We start from the raw sequence: 23,134 nt of genomic DNA on the forward strand, positions 1-23,134 counted from the left end.
TGGCCATGACCTTTTATTATGCGCAGTATGAATCGAATCTCAATTTCACAATTGGCGGCCTCCCCTTGTAAGTTCTAGGGGACTGATGACCTCAGCTGTTAAGTCCCATAGTGCTCAGAGCCTTTTCAATCATTTAAATACGTTACTCTATTTAAATAATTTTTTGGTGTTGCGGTTTTTCTCTGTCATGGATAGGTCTGATTCCACATTTGATGAGATATAATAGTGGGAGTGCCGCTCTGAAGTCCCTTAAATGGGCAGTGTTCCGCTGGGCGACTACGGCTTGTCACTTGCTGAGCGTGCGACTTGCCCTTTAATTGGTGGCGCTGCCACCCTTCGCAGCTTATCAGCACGAGTTCCCAGGGTGCCTTGCATCTGGCTGGGGGCGGGGAGGCGGAGGCTGTAGTAGCCAGATAAACTGGGGGCCGCCAACGAGGCGGCTGCCGTCTCAGGCAGCAGAAGGATGGCGGGCGAGGAGGGAGGCGGCCGGATTTATGGGCGGGCCGGCAGAATGGACTACAGCTCTCACTGGCGGCTTAACCAGGCGCCCGCCGCGAGAACTTGTGTCGGCGCTCGGAAGTTGCGTGGCAACCAGGTGCTTGCGGAGGCGCGCTGTGGCCCCTTGAGCCATGGGGCTACAGGCGGGCCTGTGACTGACTTGTAGCTCACGATGACAAGTTTCTTAGGAGTCTTATGTTTGTCTCTCGCAGCTGATAATTCCAGGACCATTTACGTCAGATTTTTTTGTTAGCGTTGCATTTAAAAGAGACAATATGAGCATAGAATATTCGATACAATGAAAGCAAATGGTAAGTCACCTCATTTGATTTGTTACAAGGTTTCAGGGGTCATTGAGAAGAATGAATATATGAATTTGAGTTCACGGTCCCTATTCTGGAATCGAAGCAGTCAAAAACTATAAGCCAAAATAGTTTTGGTATCTCTGTCACTGAAAAACATGTAATGCTACTGTTGTTACTAAGCTTTAGGACAGAAAAAGGTTAGAGGTGGTACTATAAACTCAAACAAGAAAGAAATGTACCTGAGCAGCTAAGAACACTTTTTTATCTTTAGTACTCTGAAACGCATCTGCTTTACTGAACAGGTGCTCATATCTCATAACCTATGCATTTTAGGGTCTATTTTCATTGGGCATTTTTTTCTTGTTTTGGTCCATACTACACTCCTGGAAATTGAAATAAGAACACCGTGAATTCATTGTCCCAGGAAGGGGAAACTTTATTGACACATTCCTGGGGTCAGATACATCACATGATCACACTGACAGAACCACAGGCACATAGACACAGGCAACAGAGCATGCACAATGTCGGCACTAGTACAGTGTATATCCACCTTTCGCAGCAATGCAGGCTGCTATTCTCCCATGGAGACGATCGTAGAGATGCTGGATGTAGTCCTGTGGAACGGCTTGCCATGCCATTTCCATCTGGCGCCTCAGTTGGACCAGCGTTCGTGCTGGACGTGCAGACCGCGTGAGACGACGCTTCATCCAGTCCCAAACATGCTCAATGGGGGACAGATCCGGAGATCTTGCTGGCCAGGGTAGTTGACTTACACCTTCTAGAGCACGTTGGGTGGCACGGGATACATGCGGACGTGCATTGTCCTGTTGGAACAGCAAGTTCCCTTGCCGGTTTCGGAATGGTAGAACGATGGGTTCGATGACGGTTTGGATGTACCGTGCACTATTCAGTGTCCCCTCGACGATCACCAGTGGTGTACGGCCAGTGTAGGAGATCGCTTCCCACACCATGATGCCGGGTGTTGGCCCTGTGTGCCTCGGTCGTATGCAGTCCTGATTGTGGCGCTCACCTGCACGGCGCCAAACACGCATACGACCATGATTGGCACCAAGGCAGAAGCGACTCTCATCGCTGAAGACGACACGTCTCCATTCGTCCCTCCATTCACGCCTGTCGCGACACCACTGGAGGCGGGCTGCACGATGTTGGGGCGTGAGCGGAAGACGGCCTAACGGTGTGCGGGACCGTAGCCCAGCTTCATGGAGACGGTTGCGAATGGTCCTCGCCGATACCCCAGGACCAACAGTGTCCCTAATTTGCTGGGAAGTGGCGGTGCGGTCCCCTACGGCACTGCGTAGGATCCTACGGTCTTGGCGTGCATCCGTGCGTCGCTGCGGTCCGGTCCCAGGTCGACGGGCACGTGCACCCTTTGCCGACCACTGGCGACAACATCGATGTACTGTGGAGACCTCACGCCCCACGTGTTGAGCAATTCGGCGGTACGTCTACCCGGCCTCCCGCATGCCCACTATACGCCCTCGCTCAAAGTCCGTCAACTGCACATACGGTTCACGTCCACGCTGTCGCGGCATACTACCAGTGTTAAAGACTGCGATGGAGCTCCGTATGCCACGGCAAACTGGCTGACACTGACGGCGGCGGTGCACAAATGCTGCGCAGCTAGCGCCATTCGACGGCCAACACCGCGGTTCCTGGTGTGTCCGCTGTGTCGTGCGTGTGATCATTGCTTGTACAGCCCTCTCGCAGTGTCCGGAGCAAGTATGGTGGGTCTGACACACCGGTGTCAATGTGTTCTTTTTTTCATTTCCAGGAGTGTAGTACCTCGGAAAGCTGCATACCCTATAAGCTTAGCAACACCAGTACCAGTATGTGTGTTGCACCGTCACAAGTATCAGAACGATTTTCACTTACAACTTTCCACTCGTTAATTTCTATACAAGGATCCCTTAACTCAAATTCACGCGTTTACCGTTGGTGATTCAATTGTCGATGCCTCTGGGCTTTATGCAAACCGCAACACTTTCAGATACCATGCGCAAGATTCTCATATTCTCTAGCTCGCTATGTGTAAACTGTTAGTCCTACAGTAAAGATTAACTGAATCATTCTCTAGGGACCTTAGTGTAGTGAAATTTTGTGGAAGGGTGCATGGAGACAGATTCGTAAATCCATCGAGTGTGTGTATGAATTCCTAAGGTACCAAACTGCTGAGATCATCGGTCCCTAGACTTAACTATGCTCAGAACAACACACACATCCATGCCCGAGGGAGGGCTCGAACATTCGGCGGTAGGGCTCCTCAGTCCATGACACGACTCCTCAAACCGTGAGGCCACCCGTGCGGTGATGTATCCATGGACCCTGCGTGTCAACAGGGGACCGTTTAAGCTGGTGGAGACTCTGTAATGATGTGGGGTGTTTGCAGTTGGAGTTATGTGGGACCCCTGATATTTCTAGATGGACTGACAGGTGACATTTATGTAAGCATCCTGTCTTATCACCTACATCCATTCATGTTCATTGTGCTCTTCGAAGGACTTCAGTAATTCCAGGAGGTCAATGCGACATCCACACGTCCAGCAATGCTACAGAGTGGCGCCATCAACACTCTTTTGAAGTCAAACATTTACGCTGGCCACCACACTCCACACACATGAACATTATTGAGCATATCTGGGATGCCTTTCAAAGTGTTATTTAGAAGAGATATCTACCTCCTCGTACTGATACGGGCTGTCCAGCCCTGCAGGATTCATGATGTCAGTTCCCTCCAGCACAACTTCAGACACTAGTCGAGTCCATGCCACGTCGTGCTGCGGCACTTCTGCGTGCTCGCGGCGGCCCTACACGATTTTAGGGAGGTGTACCAGTTTATTTAGGTCTTCAATGTATTTTCGTCCGTTGCGTTATGTTCAATGTATTCTGTCTTCTCACACGGCCTTGTAATCCGGTTTTAGCAGCAATTTCGTGACGTTTCTCTACCGTTATCTTTGCATCTGTTTTGTCCAAATTGTGATAAAATCTGTAGAGCTGGAAACAAATGTAATGCGGTTAATAATGTCTTCATCGCCGCAAACTTAAACTTCGCTATCTCTTGCAATAAGTGAGTTAATTAATTCGTGTTTCCACGATGCTGGATATCACATACATAAGAAATGAATGTTGATCCACAGTCACAAAATTCGATATACTCATAGAAATCTTTGGAAAGGCATTAGGAAAGTAAGGTAGGACAATTCACACAACAATGAATATAACAACCTTCCCATGGTCTGGTGAGCGATAGATATCAATATATAAAAGCACAACCCCATCCTGGAAAATTTTTCAGAGCAGTTTGAGCCGTGTTCCTGCCATCATGTATTTTACACCCTGTTTTTTAACGTATTTGCACCTTACTACGTAAATTTAAATTATTGCTGTCACTGAGTTGCTGTTTTGCCTGACCATGACCGGCGCTAGCAGCGCGTGTCGACATATCGCCTCTGATAGTAGCTTTGCTCGACTGCCATTACTTCCGGCTCGTTGTCTGTCTTGAGGCAGTTCGGATCACGAGTTCGGGTTGCCAGTAAGTTGGATCGTGTCTGGAGTGCAGTCCGGACCTGCCAGTCACGGAGCTGCAGTGCGGCACTAGTGCAGTCGGGTTAGAGCAGTGAGGTCTGCGTGGACATGGCTCGCCCGACCACTGTCGCCACGCATCACTTGAGCCAGGCCAACGACTTGGTGGATCGTCGGTCAGTTGTCCTACCGGACGACGCGTTTCGGCTCGACAGTCGTTTATGAGTCGGCTGTGTGTGTGTGCATCGACTCCCGATTTGTCTTTGTGCTTGCTAAGTTACTGTTGGATATTGTTCAGGTCTTCGTTCAAGTGTTTGTCAGGTAATGTGTGTAGTTGGCGTTAGTTCCACTGACAACTATTTTAGATGGTGTCGGCATTCTGGGAGGAGTCGGCCGTTTGCTGCGTACCAGGGACGTTATCTCAGCGCCTTGCAGGCGGCTGGGTCCGCTGGCGGTCCCTGCGCACTGCCGGAGCGTGCGTGGAGCTGCCCGATCGCTACAAGTTTCGTGGTTCACCGACCCAGGACGTCAAGTTGAGTAGTGGTTTCAACTACCCAATCCACGTCGATTCATGTTGTGGTTGTTCGTTTCGGTGGTTTGCTGTTGGGGAGATATTCCTGTGAGCAGCACCGAGTATTTCTGTTGCTGAAAATTTATCCGCCATGCAGTGCAATTAAATACACTCCTGGAAATTGAAATAAGAACACCGTGAATTCATTGTCCCAGGAAGGGGAAACTTTATTGACACATTCCTGGGGTCAGATACATCACATGATCACACTGACAGAACCACAGGCACATAGACACAGGCAACAGAGCATGCACAATGTCGGCACTAGTACAGTGTATATCCACCTTTCGCAGCAATGCAGGCTGCTATTCTCCCATGGAGACGATCGTAGAGATGCTGGATGTAGTCCTGTGGAACGGCTTGCCATGCCATTTCCACCTGGCTGGCCAGGGTAGTTGACTTACACCTTCTATAGCACGTTGGGTGGCACGGGATACATGCGGACGTGCATTGTCCTGTTGGAACAGCAAGTTTCCTTGCCGGTCTAGGAATGGTAGAACGATGGGTTCGATGACGGTTTGGATGTACCGTGCACTATTCAGTGTCCCCTCGACGATCACCAGTGGTGTACGGCCAGTGTAGGAGATCGCTCCCCACACCATGATGCCGGGTGTTGGCCCTGTGTGCCTCGGTCGTATGCAGTCCTGATTGTGGGGCTCACCTGCACGGCGCCAAACACGCATACGACCATCATTGGCACCAAGGCAGAAGCGACTCTCATCGCTGAGGACGACACGTCTCCATTCGTCCCTCCATTCACACCTGTCGCGACACCACTGGAGGCGGGCTGCACGATGTTGGGGCGTGAGCGGAAGACGGCCTAACGGTGTGCGGGACCGAAGCCCAGCTTCATGGAGACGGTTGCGAATGGTCCTCGCCGATACCCCAGGACCAACAGTGTCCCTAATTTGCTGGGAAGTGGCGGTGCGGTCCCCTACGGCACTGCGTAGGATCCTACGGTCTTGGCGTGCATCCGTGCGTCGCTGCGGTCCGGTCCCAGGTCGACGGGCACGTGCACCTTCCGCCGACCACTGGCGACAACATCGATGTACTGTGGAGACCTCACGCCCCACGTGTTGAGCAATTCGGCGGTACGTCCACCCGGCCTCCCGCATGCCCACTATATGCCCTCGCTCAAAGTCCGTCAACTGCACATACGGTTCACGTCCACGCTGTCGCGGCATACTACCAGTGTTAAAGACTGCGATGGAGCTCCGTATGCCACGGCAAACTGGCTGACACTGACGGCGGCGGTGCACAAATGCTGCGCAGCTAGCGCCATTCGACGGCCAACACCGCGGTTCCTGGTGTGTCCGCTGTGCCGTGCGTGTGACCATTGCTTGTACAGCCCTCTCGCAGTGTCCGGAGCAAGTATGGTGGGTCTGACACACCGGTGTCAATGTGTTCTTTTTTTCATTTCCAGGAGTGTATATTAGTTGACTACAATTCGAGTGCACCAGCGTAATTTTCTGCCTTGTGGCCGTTAGAGTTCCGGTTACCTGTCCTGACCACTAACGTTATTTGAGGCAGCGTACTTTCCTCACCTGTTGTCGCTGTCCCACAAGGTGTGTAATTCTGACAGATAATACATATATCACTGTGGGTTCTCATATACTGATTGATGGCAAGGAAGTCGTTGTGTCGGTCAGTTCGTGGCTGTCCCCTGGTTGGGTTCCAACGGCTGAGGTGTAGTTGGGCTCACCACCTGTCCAACCAAAGTGGACGAGGGCAGATCGACCTCCATGTAGGCTTCTGAATGCTGTTGTGTTTATTGTCTTTCCCACCAGGGTTTAGTTATCTGTTTTCAGCTATTTAAAATTTAAAGCTGATAGTTAAATTTTTTCAAATATTTTGGAAAATGAAATGTGGGCTTTCTCTCTTGCAACTTTATTCTTAAAATTATCTTTCAAGCCTAAACATTGCAGCCTTCTGTCTTTAAAGGATTACGGTAATACGTTTTAAAATTTTGAAATTTAAATGTGGCCTTCAGCCATTTGTATTGCACCTTGCATATGTTTGTTGTATCTACTTTGCCTTGAGGCTTTCCCCCTAGCTGTGATATATGTTTTTCTTTTTAAAATTATTTTATTTGCTATATTAACTGCATTTTATTTTGTTGATTTTTAAGATTTCTTGTTTGGAGGCCTTCAGCCGTGAAAGAGTAGCATTTGGTAAAGGTTCGGCTATGTGCCGCTTTGGTTGTAAATGTGTTACGAAATTACAATAAATTACAATTAGAAGGTGAAACTGACCTCAAACGTATTTGGCCCTTTCCACAATTTTAATTAACTGTCTTGCCAGCGGGTTTAGCGGGCGTCTCACAGTTCAAAAATTCAGGCGAAGCGATGGAAAAGGGAATGTTGACTCACAGCAGCAACTGGTTGTCTTTAAGTCAAAAGAGAGAGTTGGTTCTTTAAAGATCTATGTATCGTCATATAGACAGTATTCCGTGAAACAGGCGTAAATTAATTATCCAGTGCCACCCAGGAAAAAGAATAGTCTTTGGCACACTCCCAATGACACTGTACAAACTTTCACAAGTGAAGGTGTATTGGACCATACTGTCTAACGTTTGAAGAAAGAGTGTAATAACAATTCGTCGCTGCATTTTCTATCTTTTAGTAAAATAGTCCACTTCAGAAGATTTGGGAAATTCTTATCAAGAAAATAAAAATTGTTCCGTGGCATTTCCGTGAGATTATATTGCAAATATAAAGATATATGGAAATTTTTCGGTTAAATATTCTCATTTTTCTTTGCTTTTGTAATATTCTGTGTTTCTTCTTGTTCCACTGAAGGCACTACTGGGGCGAAAGGGTATTTTTCTGTTTTTGAGACTGTCTTATGATTGGATTGATGCGGTCCACCACGAGTTGTTCTGTTGTGACAAACTCTTTATCTCAGGGAAGCAGCAATAGGAAACTATAATAGTCTTTCATAGTTCATGTTCCTCCATTTAGAGTAATGAAGGACGGCACTCGGTTTTACTACCATGTCGTTGCAAAGTACACCGCTGTTCGTTCAGACATAAAGATCACCCTGATTTTGGGGAGGTATTTATAATGCGTCAGCGGGGTGGCTGGCTCACCCAAATTTTTTCGTAAGTGGTCAGCCAGGCTCATTTCCCTGTGCTGTTTTTTAAGCTCTTTCGTGGTTTCTTTTCCCTCTTTTACTTTGCTCATTGGCTATCTTGCCTCCTCATTGGTTTCAAAGCATATGAGAGAGCCTGTGCGATAGTCCTTGTGTGGTGGTTTCGTGTGCATGCGTGTACGACAGTTTTCGTTCTTATCCACATTCGTTACACTCACACACACACACACACATACACACACACACACACACACACACACACACACACACACACACACACAGATCACCCGGTTGGTTTATATTTGGCCTTTGCTCCTGATGGCTTTCATATAGAAGATTTTCGAATCATAAGTTTGTATTTCGTGCAGTTTTGGTTCTCTTGTTGCTGCAAAAAGACGGAAGCCTCAGATATTTTCTGTTCTGTTTATCAGTACGAACCTCTCAGACCAAAATTCGCAACTCGCTGAGTCCATCTTTTGAAGCCCTAGAAAATGTGGAGGTGGTCTTCAGTCCTGAGACTGGTTTGATGCCGCTCTCCATGCTACTCTATCCTGTGCAAGCTTCTTCATCTCCCAGTACTTACTGCAACCTACATCCTTCTGAATCTGCTTAGTGTATTAATCTCTTGGTCTCCCTCTACGATTTTTACCCTCCAAGCTGCCCTCCAATGCTAAATTTGTGATCCCTTGATGCCTCAAAACATGTCCTACCAACCGATCCCTTCATCTACTCAAGTTGTGCCACAAACTTCTCTTCTCCCCAATCCTATTCAATACCTCCTCATTAGTTACGTGATCTACCCACCTTATCTTCAGCATTCTTCTGTAGCACACATTTCGAAAGCTTCTATTCTCTTCTTGTCCAAAATGGTTATCGTCCATGTTTCACTTCCATACATGGCTACACTCCATACAAATACTTTCAGAAACGACTTCCTGACACTTAAATCTATACTCGATGTTAACAAATTTCTCTTCTTCAGAAACGATTTCCTTGCCATTGCCGGTCTCAGTCTACATTTTATATCCTCTCTACTTCGACCATCATCAGTTATTTTACTCCCTAAATAGCAAAACTCCTTTACTACTTTATGTGTCTCATTTCCTAATCTAATCCCCTCAGCATCACCCGATTTAATTTGACTACATTCCATTATCCTCGTTTTGCTTTTGTTGATGTCCATCTTATATCCTCCTTTCAAGACACTGTCCATTCCGTTCAACTGCTCTTCCTAGTCCTTTGCTGTCTCTGACAGAATTACAATGTCATCGGCGAACCTCAAAGTTTTTACTTCTTCTCCATGAATTTTAATACCTACTCCGAATTTTTCTTTTGTTTCCTTTACTGCTTGCTCAATATACAGATTGAATAAAATCGGGGAGAGGCTACAACCCTGTCTCACTCCTTTCCCAACCACTGCTTCCCTTTAATGCCCCTCGACTCTTACAACTGCCGTCTGGTTTCTGTACAAATTGTAAATAGCCTTTCGCTCCCTGTATTTTACCCCTGTCACCTTCAGAATTTGAAAGAGAGTATTCCAGTTAACGTTGTCAAAAGCTTTCTCTAAGGCTACAAATGCTAGAAACGTAGGTTTGCCTTTTCTTAATCTTTCTTCTAAGATAAGTCGTAAGGTTAGTATTGCCTCACGTGTTCCAACATTTCTACGGAATCCAAACTGATCTTCCCCGAGGTCCGCTTCTACCAGTTTTTCCATTCGTCTGTAAAGAATTCGCGTTAGTATTTTGCAGCTGTGACTTATTAAACTGATAGTTCGGTAATTTTCACATCTGTCAACACCTGCTTTCTTTGGGATTGGAATTATTATATTCTTCTAGAAGTCTGTGGGTATTTCGCGTGTCTTATACATCTTGCTCACCAGATGGTAGAGTTTTGTCATGACTGGCTCTCCCAGGGCCATCAGTAGTTCTAATGGAATGTTGTCTACTCCCGGGGCCTTTTTTCGACTCAGGTCTTTCAGTGGTCTGTCAAACTCTTCACGCAGTATCTTATCTCCCATTTCATCTTCATCTACATCCTCTTCCATTTCCATAATATTGTCCTCAAGTACATCGCCCTTGTATAAACCCTCTATATACTCCTTCCACCTTTCTGCCTTCCCTTCTTTGCTTAGAACTGGGTTGCCATCTGAGCTCTTGATATTCATACAAGTGGTTCTCTTCTCTCCAAAGGTCTCTTTAATTTTCCTGTAGGCAGTATCTATCTTACCCCTAGTGAGACAAGCCTCTACATCCTTACATTTGTCCTCTAGCCAGCCCTGCTTAGCCAATTTGCACTTTCTGTCGATCTTATTTTTGAGACGTTTGTATTCCTTTTTGCCTGCTTCATTTACTGCATTTTTATATTTTCTCCTTTCATCAATTAAATTCAATATTTCTTCTGTTACCCAAGGATTTCTATTAGCCCTCGTCTTTTTACCTACTTGATCCTCTGCTGCCTTGACTACTTCATCCCTCAGAGCTACCCATTCTTCTTCTACTGTATTTCTTTCCCCCATTCCTGTCAATTGTTCCCTTATGCTCCCCCTGAAACTCTGTACAACCTCTGGTTCTTTCAGTTTATCCAGGTCCCATCTCCTTAAATTCCCGCCTTTTTGCTGTTTCTTCAGTTTCAATCTGCAGCTCATAACCAATAGATTGTGGTCAGAATCCACATCTGCCCCTAGAAATGTCTTACAATTTAAAACCTGGTTCCTAAATCTCTGTCTTACAATTATATAATCTATCTGATACCTTTTAGTATCTCCAGGATTCTTCCATGTATACAACCTTCTTTCATGATTCTTGAACCAAGTGTTAGCTATGATTAAGTTATGCTCTGTGTAAAATTCTAACAGACGGCTTCCTCTTTCATTTCTTCCCCCCAATCCATATTCACCTACTATATTTCCTTCTCTCCCTTTTCCTACTGACGAATTCCAGTCACCCATGACTATTAAATTTTCGTCTCCCTTCACTACCTGAATAATTTCTTTTATCTCGTCATACATGTCATCAATTTCTTAATCATCTGCAGAGCTAGTTGGCATATAAACTTGTACTACTGTAGTAGGCATGGGCTTTGTGTCTATTTTGGCCACAATAATGCGTTCACTATGCTGTTTGTCGTAGCTGACCCGCACTCCTATTTTTTTATTCATTATTAAACCTACTCCTGCATTACCCCTATTTGATTTTGTATTTATAACCCTGTAATCACCTGACCAAAAGTCTTGTTCCTCCTGCCACCGAACTTCACTAATTCCCACTATATATAACTTTAACCTATCCATTTCCCTTTTTAAATTTTCTAACCTACCTGCCCGATTAAGGGATCTGACATTCCACGCTCCGATCCGTAGAATGCCAGTTTTCTTTCTCCTGATAATGGGTGCGAAATGTGTGTGTGAATGTGTGGAGAGCTTTGGTTAGTAGAAGTTGATCTATTTAAAACTGCGAAAACAGCAGTCTGGCCAGAAGCGCAGTGTATGAAACCAGATATACAAGTTTCAAATGATATTACCAGTTATCAGGAGAGTGTTTTACATTTGGACTGCTTATGAAGACTGGATAAAGTGGATCCAGAAAGAAATTACAACCAAGTAGCTCCAGTTCTCCACAGAGGTAGCACGCCCACGTTATCAACAGGAATATTGAAGGCTAATTAGTTACGTGATTTCAGCTCTGATAAGTTCCTATTTCATCATCGTCTCTAGGATTTCGAACAAATACGACATTGGAAATCCACATTGTATGTGGCTTTTGCTGCAGTGATTTTCAGGATCGTCATCTAACGTCTTGCACTACAGCTACGCGGACACAGGGAGTGGCGGCGAAAGTGTTAGTGTGGCATATATTGTGCTGCCAGTAGCTGCGATGGCAGGGATAGAGCCAGACACGTAAGAAGAGGACGACTGCTTGCCTTCTGCAGGTGACAAATATGCGGCCTCGTGGGTAAACCGGCAGGTCGCTCATTGTGGCCGCTCTGTCCTTTGGACCCGGGTTTCTGGGGAAGAGAGACTGAAAAATCATCGTGTACATGGCAGAGGCGAAGCTGATTTTGGTGGCTGCTCTGCAAACCATCTGAACCTGAAAGAGGGTACATGCAAGCGCCAATTCGACGGACGAGTTCACCTCGCTCTCGCCATTTTCTGCCGCTAAAAACCCTGTAAAGGACAATATCGTGCGGCGCGAAACGATACTTGCGGCCTTCCTTCGGCACCGGATGCTTAGGAGGGTGGACCAGTTGGAGCAATTCCGCCGGCGGTGGTCCATTTCGTGGGTGCGAACCATATGATACGAGCTAGAGCTGCAATGCTTGATCCCTGCTGTGTGAGGAGCGAGGTTTGGCCATCTGCCGCTTGAATGTTCTGACAAAATTTCGCTTCTCCGTTTGACTGTGGATGGAACGGGGCACTAGCTACATGCTGTATACCATTGCGTTCACAGAATGTTATAAATTCATTTGACATGTACTGTGGACCGTTGTCTGGCATTATCACTTCAGGTAAACCTTCAAGGCACAAAATCGATGACAACATCTGAATTGCACTACGTGACGTTGTCGAGTTCAATGTCACCGCAAAAAAATGAAAAGAAAATTGCTATACGAGTCAAAACAATCAACCAACGAGTGTTCCAAAGAGGTCATGCAAAGTCTACGTGCACACGTTGCCATGGTGATTGCGACTTAGGCCTAGCAGAGAAATTTTGTGGTGGAGCGGACTGACTTTCCGGACATGCGTGACACTGTGATGTCATCTGTTCTATTTCGACATCTACAAGCTGCAATAATGTCGACTTGCTAACTGTTTCGTACAAACAATCCCTCAGTGTTTTTGGTGAAGTAAATGCAAAGCTTTATGGCTCAACACATGTGACCGTCCACTGTCATTTTGATCAAGAATCACACCTTTTGTACAGTGAGGCTATGCCGATGTACAAAGTATCGTCGCACTACAGAGTTCTTTATGATATGGAAGGAATGAGGCCAAGATGTGCGAATGTATTTTAACAAAATGTTCAAATTTGGATCAGCTTCCGTGACCTGTGCAATTTTCTTATGGTTCAGCGGAAAAGACCGAAGCAATCCGGGATCCTGAGCAGCGACCTAACAACAAGATGCAGCAGAAGCGTCGAAGTCTGTGTCAGGGTCCATCGGAAGACGTGAAAGTGCGTCCGCATTATAATGTTGAGCTGTCGGACGATACACAATCTCGCACTGGTATTGAGACAACAATGAAGCCCATCTTTGCAATTTTTGGGCATTTCGTAGAAGAACCGGTTTTGTCGGATGAAACAAGTACTGCAGAGGCTTATGATCCGTCACTAAGTAGAATTTTCTGCTGTACAAATAGTGGTGGAATTTGGTGACACCATAGCCAAAGCCTCTTTTTCAATTTGTGAATGGTTGCAATGCGGTTTGGACACTTTTGGTGCGAAAGCAATAGACCAGTCATTATCACCAATTCTGTGCGAAAGCACTGCAACGATTCCGTTAGAGGAAGCGTCAACTTGCAATACAACTGGTAAACTAAGGAATGCATTTTTAAGCTTTTAAAAAGCTACTTGGCATTCATCTGTCCAGACAAAGGGGACGTTCTTGTGAGGAAAGCGACGCAGCGGAGCTGCGCGTTATGCTGCATTCGGTATGAATCGAATATAATAGTTCATTTTCCCCAAGACTGACTGAATTCTGTGATATTGCGACGAACTGGCAGGTCGCGTGTGGCCAACAAATGCGAGTGAAGAGGTTGTATGCCCTGATTGTTTATGACAAGACGAAGGTACAGCAAGTCAGGTTTGAAAAACCACATTTGTCCAGTCTACACTCCAGTCCTGCCTCAGAGAATATACGAAAGAAAGCACATAAATTTGCAATATGTTCTTCAGGTGTACGACCTGCGACCACGCGATCGTCCAAATAGATTGAACAGTTTGGCCCTTTTGCAGTCAGCTGTTACAAATACCGATAAAAAATGGCGAGTGCGGAAGCACTGCCAAAAGGCAAACGCTAATAATTAAACAAGCCCAAATGAGTATTTACGACACACACATTATGAGAGTCTTCATCGACCGGTATTTGAAGATAGTCGCCGAACAAATCAGTTTTTGAGAAGTGGCGTCCAGCGCCTAATTTGTCCATAAGATCCTCTGGGCGTGGCAACGGATTTGTATCAATGGCAGTTTGTGGATTGGCTGTAGATTTGAAGTCAACAGAGAGGCGCATGCGACCTGACGGTTTGGGGAGAGAAACCAATGGACTTTCTCATTGACTATATGATAGGTGTGCAAAAACTCCGTTATCGGGTATTTCTTTAAGTTCATCAGCCACTTTGTCCCACAATGTTATCGAAACAGTTCTGGCCCAGCAAACTTTCAGCAGAGCATTGTCTTTCAGCGTAGTATGTGCAACAAGGTTGTTAGCTTTGCCTAATCCTTCAGAAAAGAGATGCAGGAATTCCTTTAGCAAGCTAGCCACACTGTCTTTTGCATTGAATGCAGACACTGACCACCATTGTCCTGAATGTTGAAGCAAACAAGTCAAAAGGATCAAGACCAAATATGTTCCCATACTCGCCTGATTGAAGCGCTGTAAAAGTTACTGTTCGAGTATGCGAGCGATACATAGCAAGCAAATTACATGTTCCGAGAACGGGAATGACTTATCCATTATAAACAGTCAGTTGCTTTGTAGTTTTAGATAGCCTTGTGGAGCCTAACAGTTCATATGTGTGGTGATTTGGCAATGTGACACAGGCACCCGTGTCAAACTGAAATTTCACACTTTTACCACAAAGAAGTAATTGGACATGTTTGTTTGACTGATGTATCACTGGAGAAACTCCACGCTTGCCCGTTGCAGACAAGGAATGTATTGCATCAGTGACTTAGGCCTTGCGACTAGATTTTTGCTAGTGGGCCGAATACTTATGTTTGGTCCGATGCGAACATACGGATTGAACATGTCTTTTGCTACCACAAGCGTAATGCTGAGCTCGTCGGGAGGGGCAGTCTTGGCATTTGTGCTGTGAATAACACCTAGGACTTAATTCTGCACACCTGAGTAGCCACCTTTTTAGCGAACTCCTAAAACGGCGGGATGGGGCGATCGCAAGCAAGGGAACCTGACAAATAGCTGGCTGCTCAAACGTATTAGCCGACAGGGCACTGGAATCGTACTGATCTCGTATTTGCAATACCTGCTGAAATGATGGATCGGCCTGTTTCAAAATCTGTTCTTTGATTTTGACATCAGGTTTATTGTACACGATCGCATCACGCAACATAACATCTGAATATAAAGCACCGCAATCACATTGGAATTTGCATTTCCTCGTCATACCTTGCAAATCTATTACCCACTCGCAATAAGTTTGTTCTGACCATTTTTAGCAATTAAAGAACTGATACCTAGCTGGTACCATATTCACTTATTGGACATAATAGTGAGTTAGTGAAGAGATAACACTGTCATACGCAAGTTTACTCGGAGTGGTGTTAGGAAAGAGATTCGGGAATTAATCCGAACACTGCACTTCCTACCGTGGATAATAGATTTTGAAGTTTTAGAGCACCTGGGACGTTCTGAGCTACCGTATGAGCATCGAACTGTGCAGCCACTCTAGCCATTCTTCATCTTGTTCACTAAACTGTCGAGAAAGTGGCATAGCAACTGTAGTAGGTGGTGCTTGTTCCTTCGGGTACGCGGCGTTGGCGAGTAGCTGCTGCAAAGTGTTGACCAGGGTAGATATTTGTTGTGTCTGGAACTGAATCATCTGCATTAGCTGTGTTGCAACCTAATGCTTGGGGTTGTGGCGCCTAAGCAGGGGGCGGGACAGGTAGTGGTGAGGGAGGGGGGGGGGGCACTGCGTTAGGAGGATTCTCATCGCCAGTTGTTGGGTCTAGCCCTTTCCTCTCGTACAGGGTGCCTAAGGGATATTGTGTTCACTTAATGCTGTACAAAATTTAAGCAAATAACATTAGTAGCTTTATTTCTATAAAGCAGATTGACAATACTTTAGTGTTCAAAGGTGTCGCAAGTGATGGTCGACATGCAGCATGAATCCGAGTCCTTGCTGTTCACAATGTTCAAACAAGCAGTGGATATGAATCACTACAATCTGATATCGTAGCACTCTTTGCTAGGCCATGCTAATACTCTGCGAATCCTGTCCATTAATGTCCGGCCGATGTTGGCAGGACCGGCGCTTATATTCACTTCTTGTGGAGATCATTCCGCCGGCCGCGGTGGCCGTGCGGTTCTGGGCGCTTCAGTCCGGAACCGCGGGACTGCTACGGCGGTCGCAGGTTCGAATCCTGCCTCGGGCATGGATGTGTGTGATGTCCTTAGGATAGTTAGGTTTAAGTAGTTCTAAGTTATAGGGGACTGATGACCTAAGATATTAAGTCCCATAGTGCTCAGAGCCATTTGAACCATTTTGAGATCATTCCTGGTATGGCGCAGTACTTGTCAGCGGGCTGTTGGCTGACGTCGCCTCACCGCATTCTCTGGTCTGGCGTTTTCCCTCTTCGTACGGGCGCTTGTGGTTACGCCAGAACGTTTAGTTTCTTCATGCCACTATTAAAGTTTGTACATAATGTGAAATCAGGGTTGTTAATATACACTCCTGGAAATTGAAATAAGAACACCGTGAATTCATTGTCCCAGGAAGGGGAAACTTTATTGACACATTCCTGGGGTCAGATACATCACATGATCACACTGACAGAACCACAGGCACATAGACACAGGCAACAGAGCATGCACAATGTCGGCACTAGTACAGTGTATATCCACCTTTCGCAGCAATGCAGGCTGCTATTCTCCCATGGAGACGATCGTAGAGATGCTGGATGTAGTCCTGTGGAACGGCTTGCCATGCCATTTCCACCTGTTGGACCAGCGTTCGTGCTGGACGTGCAGACCGCGTGAGACGACGCTTCATCCAGTCCCAAACATGCTCAATGGGGGACAGATCCGGAGATCTTGCTGGCCAGGGTAGTTGACTTACACCTTCTAGAGCACGTTGGGTGGCACGGGAATAATGCGGACGTGCATTGTCCTGTTGGAACAGCAAGTTCCCTTGCCGGTCTAGGAATGGTAGAACGATGGGTTCGATGACGGTTTGGATGTACCGTGCACTATTCAGTGCCCCTTGACGATCACCAGTGGTGTACGGCCAGTGTAGGAGATCGCTCCCCACACCATGATGCCGGGTGTTGGCCCTGTGTGCCTCGGTCGTATGCAGTCCTGATTGTGGCGCTCACCTGCACGGCGCCAAACACGCATACGACCATCATTGGCACCAAGGCAGAAGCGACTCTCATCGCTGAAGACGACACGTCTCCATTCGTCCCTCCATTCACGCCTGTCGCGACACCACTGGAGGTGGGCTGCACGATGTTGGGGCGTGAGCGGAAGACGGCCTAACGGTGTGCGGGACCGTAGCCCAGCTTCATGGAGACGGTTGCGAATGGTCCTCGCCGAAACCCCAGGAGCAACAGTGTCCCTAATTTGCTGAGAAGTGGCGGTTCGGTCCCCTACGGCACTGCGTAGGATCCTACGGTCTTGGCGTGCATCCGTGCGTCGCTGCGGTCCGGTCCCAGGTCGACGGGCACGTGCACCTTCCGCCGAGCACTGGCGACAACATCGATGTACTGTGGAGACCTCACGCCCCACGTGTTGAGCAATTCGGCGGTACGTCCACCCGGCCTCCCGCATGCCCACTATACGCTCTCGCTCAAAGTCCGTCAACTGCACATACGGTTCACGTCCACGCTGTCGCGGCATGCTACCAGTGTTAAAGACTGCGATGGAGCTCTGTATGCCACGGCAAACTGGCTGACACTGACGGCGGCGGTGCACAAATGCTGCGCAGCTAGCGCCATTCGACGGCCAACACCGCGGTTCCTGGTGTGTCCGCTGTGCCGTGCGTGTGATCATTGCTTGTACAGCCCTCTCGCAGTGTCCGGAGCAAGTATGGTGGGTCTGACACACCGATGTCAATGTGTTCTTTTTTCCATTTCCAGGAGTGTAGTTTATATTTAAAGTGAGTGAAAGTCCAAATACGCAATAGCTATTAACTTTGTTTTTACCTATGTGACGATGAGTTTCATATCTTAGAGGTATATTTTCAGGTAGTATCTACATACGGAATGAAACTACATAAGTGCAGCGCTAATAGTCAACATTAGCTACCGAACAAAGTAGACAGTAAAGCGATTTACTCACAAAACTAATACTTCATGTGCACGATTCCGAAGATGCAAGTGGGCAGAAAAATATGTGAATCCTTGGTAAAATCGTGTATGAATGCGCACCTGATGCGAACCGTGCATTATCAGTAAAAAATATTTCAAACTCTGTCAAAAGATGACCCTGAAAATCGCTGTAACAAAATGGATCTGAATGTTAAATGACATTTAAGTACAAGAGACAGAAAACATTATCGATCACACTTCTGAGGACTAAGGTGCACTTACAATTACTTACTTTTCAGCCCGCGATGGGTAGGCGCATACCTGGCTCCACTCTGTTCGGTGTGTGGCTAGCGTTGCCATGTGCATTTCTATTTGACGCCTGCCAATATATTTTAGTATGCTGACAACTGCCATGGACTGTGTGCCTTTTAATTCTTTGCTTCCCCCGCGGATTTTGACGATGGTAGGTTGCTCCTCTTTTATACTCTACCAATGCCTCGGGTTATGATTTAGTTTACATTAAGTTCATTCTCCAATGTTTTGTACTAATAGGATGAAATCTATACGATGCGGATTGTCAAGTGCTGTCCGTGCTCATGTTTTGACAAAATTTGGGAGATGTTTTACCGATCATACACGGTTCGCATCTGATGCCCGTCTGCCATTTCATCCAGGTTTTACCGAGAACTGAAATCTTTTTATGCGCACTAGCACCTTAAAAGTCGGGGACGAGAACTGTTAGTTTTTTGAGTAAGTCGCTTTATTGTCTTCTTTCTTCGTTGGGTAATGTTGACTATCAGCGTTTTCACTTATGTAGCTTCATCGTACTTGTAGATATGACCTGAAGATATACCTCCACGCTATGAATTTGGTCGTTATACAGGTAAAAACACAGTAAGCAGTTATTGAGGATTTGGACTTTCATTCACAAGTGCAGGACATGAAGTTGGGATCACGAATTAACTTCAAATTTTGTACACCTTTAGTAGGCCATTAAAACAATATAATGGGCACGTTGTAAGGTGCACTAATCTGGCAATTCCGAGAAAATCGTAAGAGGAATTTCCGCATCTATTATGTAGCTGATGTATCTGTGAGAAGCTGTCGCACGTTAAAGTCTCTGTGGTCATGTGGTTAGCGTACGCGCACGGAACGAGTGACAAAGACAAAACGACTGTTCGAATCCGCCGGCGCGGCATCGTAGCGTGTTCGTTCAGAAGTTTAGCTGCCCTCGGTAACACAAAGATGAATCAACGGATCAATGATGCACTTCAACAGGTGTCATAGACTTTCGCCCCGACCATACGCAACGATCAATAACGAGCAGAAGAAAATGAGATTTAAGAAAATGCAGCACGTACTAATTTTTTAATCTATGCCTTTTTCTTATTTTTTATTCTATATTTTTTTCGTCTCTTGTCGCATTATTTAAATTATATGCATTTTCATGAAGTTGTGGTGAATTTTATCTGCCATTTGACTATTTACCATTTTTAATTAAATTTTCGATTACGAGGGACAGGCTTGGAAAGCACAATCAGACCTCGATAAATAATTATGGGAATGACGCTATTCCGTAATACAGTTAGCCACAACGTGCCAGACCACAAGAGTAAAGTACAATTACTCGTCGGATGTGCTCTCGGCATCACACGTTGCAAAAAAGGAAATTCTCAAACAGATAAGGAAAGCACAAATTGAAACGGCATCTACAACATGGAAATAATGCAGCTTTCCCGCATTTACAGAGTATCTTCGTAGTTTCTACGGGAAAACATACTTAGTTGTCATTTTGAAAAATTTCCCTTTCGTCCCATAGTTTAGATTCGAACCATATATGATAAGAGATCAAAAAACTATAGATTAAAAATTGAGTTTGAGCGGGAGTCGACCCGTCGCTTCAGACGTGTTCACCTTACGAAGCTGGAACACTAATCACATTTATTTTTTTATTTTGTTTTATTTTTTGTTTTTTTAAGGAACTTTCCTGGCGCCCAAAGGAAGGGGCGGGGGCAAAGTGGGCAGAGGTCGCAATCGGAGGCCTGGCCACCATGTCCCGTTCCAACCCTCCAGGAACTAAGGAAAGCGTAGGGAACATGGTGTAGAGGTACAATGAACATCGTTTATTTCTTTATTTTTCTTTTCGTCCTTTTTTATTGTCATTTGTTTAATTGTATCATTTATACCACCGAGAATATCAGGAAACCGGCGCCACGCGAGGAAGAGTGCGCAACACGACATCAGATTAATTGAGACTACCAACGTAAAGTTTTTCCGGGAAGAACACTCCAATTGCAAGTGATTTTATCGGTGCTAATTGTGGAGACTATCAACGTAAAGTTTTTCCGAGTTTTTCCTATTACAAATGAATACGTCAGCTCTAAGTGTGGAAGAGTGAGGGATCAGCTCTTCATGACACGAACACTCCAGCTCGGGATGAGTTGAGGAAGACACTGCAGAGGAAATTGGGGAAAAATTGTCTGTATTTTGTATTGCGGACAGTTGCACAACGGCGTTCATTAAGGAACTGCCAAAAGTCAACAATACTTTTCTCACAATCAGCAAACATGTAGCGTGTTGCGTGCCCACAAATCCACCTCACAGAGTTCGTCTTCGCTTGCGGGAAGTATCCCGCGTCCGGAAAGACTAGCAGTTGAATAGGTATCTGATGAGGAGTCCTACGAGTGATGAGGGACAACTTCTGTTGCGCCAAGAACCAGACATCTCCCCCCCCCCCCCCCACCACCTGCACATGGGGCGTGGCTTGTCTGTGTCCATAACATGACAGTCGACACATAACGGAGTGTCTGCGACGTGAATCCTGTGAAGACGTGACCGGCGTACCTGCTTCCCATTGACAATAAGGTATCATGCAGACTGGACGTCAGTGCCAAGGTAAAGAGCGCACACTGATCGCCATATGGCACGTCAGTTGGCGTGGGGAAGCCTCCTCTCAACTACATTCGGTGACCTGTGTGGCTGAAGGAAACCATAGACCGCCGTCGTGGATGTCAAATGCGCCGGCAGTATCAGAGTACGGACGTAGCTCAGTTCAAGGAAAAACTGGCGGAAATAAAAGAAGGACGGCGGGACTTCCGAAAGTTGGATGGGTGCAAGGAGAGAGATTGTGGTGAAAGGGCCTCCAGCAATAGCCTGGTAAGGCACGTAGGACTACGGAACCACAACGTGTTGTGAGAGCGAATAGAAAGGGCTACCGCTCTGTCCTGCACCGCGGGAGGATGCGGGCTTCGTACCTTACCTTGAACAGCCAGCGTGACAAACAAACGAACCCAAACCCTTTAGCATGCGGCGGGCCATTCATGTCGGAATAGGAAGTGTCTGTGCCACGTTGGGGATACGTGACGTGAGACATACATTTAGCTATTGAGTGCGTTGCAGAAGCTCGAGTGCTCGTAAAGGGTGATCTAAGATCCCAGCTCGTAGTTGAAAAAGTAGACGTCAGCAGTTGAGGGCAGTTGTCCGCCGCAGATCACTTGCGCAATCGAGTCCCAAGCATCGGTCAGTATCAGCTACAAGCAAAGGAGCAGCACCGGCCGCAGGAAGTCCCGCACCTGTAACCATGGTGCTCCATTTGCGGAAGGTAAGGCAGCTACCAGAAGCTTCGCCGTAGCTGGTACCCCATGCCAGTGACTCCCTGACCTCAGCACCGCTACGTAGAACGATGACGAGATAGTCTGCATATGCAGTGCAACTGAATATATGATAACCGAGAGACATGCCAGAGAGGCGTTGACGGAGGCCGCATAGCAATGGTTCCATAGCGAATGCATACAACAGGGCAGAGAGCGGGCAGACTTGATGCACTGGCGGATCGAGATGGGAGAAGTAAGACGGCCAGTGTAGAGCACACGAGACGTAGCTCCAGGAAGGAGACGCATTACGATGTCGACGGTAGTATCAGGGTAACCCATATTGCAGAGCACCCCTTCCAGGAAGGGACTCGATCGAACGCTTGGCTTAAGTCAAGAGCTGGGAAAGTCCAGGCATACTGCGAGTGTGAGCAAGAGCGATTATGTCCCGACAGCGGCAGAGAGCAGTGAGGATGTTATTGGTAACTCCCAAAGAAGTTTGATCGCGGGAAACCACCTACCGAGCTGTCCGTTTAAGTCGCGCGGCCAACACCAGGGTAAAGATCTTTGTGTTGCTGTTGAGTAACGTCAAGGGGCGGTAATCGCATATCCGTGAGGTACCCCGAGGCTTATCGTTGGGAATGACGAAACCATCGAGGATACCTTCTAGAATCGGCACGAAAGCTGAAATGAGGTCCTGACAAATTTCCGTCCACACTGCCGACATCTTCACTGAACTCGCCTGGACAGCGTCATGGACTTCGTCCTCCGTGACTTAAGCAATCAGCCAAAGGAGAGCCTGGAGATCGAAGTAATGTTGACAGGGCGGTGCCGTTGTTCAGAAAATAGCGTAACATAATGTGCATGGAGGGCAGATCCGATGTCCCGTTGGGTGTCAAAGCGCTGCTCATCATCAGCCGTAAGAACATTAATCAAATTCCTCCGACGGTGGTGTCGTTCCGCTTTGACATGATACATAGATGGACGCTCTTGCACTAACTCATCTTGTGTGCGCGCCCTGACCGTAGATACTTCAAGGTGGCCGCGAGAGACGGACGTGAGCTGTGCCTTGGTACGGTTCGCCATCGCCTGGCGCTCTTGCGAATAGGGCATCATAGTACATTCCCGAAGAATGGTGAAACAAAATTCCTGAGTCCGTCGCCGCCACGCCGCTGCCTCCCTTCCGTAACCGATCAAGGTCTTGCTCAGAGTAGGCTTTGCACAGACCACCCACCAAGACAGGGCAGACTGATAGTTAGCACGGCGTCGACGACAAGCTGCCCACGTGGTCTCGAAGAGCAGCCGGCAGTCGGTTAAGGTGGATGGTGATCAGCTGAC

The 23,134-nt window shown here is 46.8% G+C and overlaps 1 protein-coding gene across 1 annotated transcript in view; it reads left to right on the forward strand.

Annotated features, from left to right (window-relative positions):
* The first annotated feature begins 463 nt into the window (after positions 1-463).
* LOC126483351 (uncharacterized) overlaps positions 464-23,134 on the forward strand; it is a 103,957-nt gene continuing 81,286 nt past the window's right edge. Inside the window, exon 1 of the mRNA XM_050106616.1 lies at positions 464-641. Within this exon, the coding sequence (XP_049962573.1) occupies positions 464-641 (178 nt within the window). The remainder of the gene's footprint in view (positions 642-23,134) is intronic.

The sequence above is a fragment of the Schistocerca serialis genome, chromosome 1 (genome assembly GCF_023864345.2).
Source record: "Schistocerca serialis cubense isolate TAMUIC-IGC-003099 chromosome 1, iqSchSeri2.2, whole genome shotgun sequence".
In the NCBI taxonomy this organism is placed as follows: Eukaryota; Metazoa; Arthropoda; class Insecta; order Orthoptera; family Acrididae; genus Schistocerca; species Schistocerca serialis.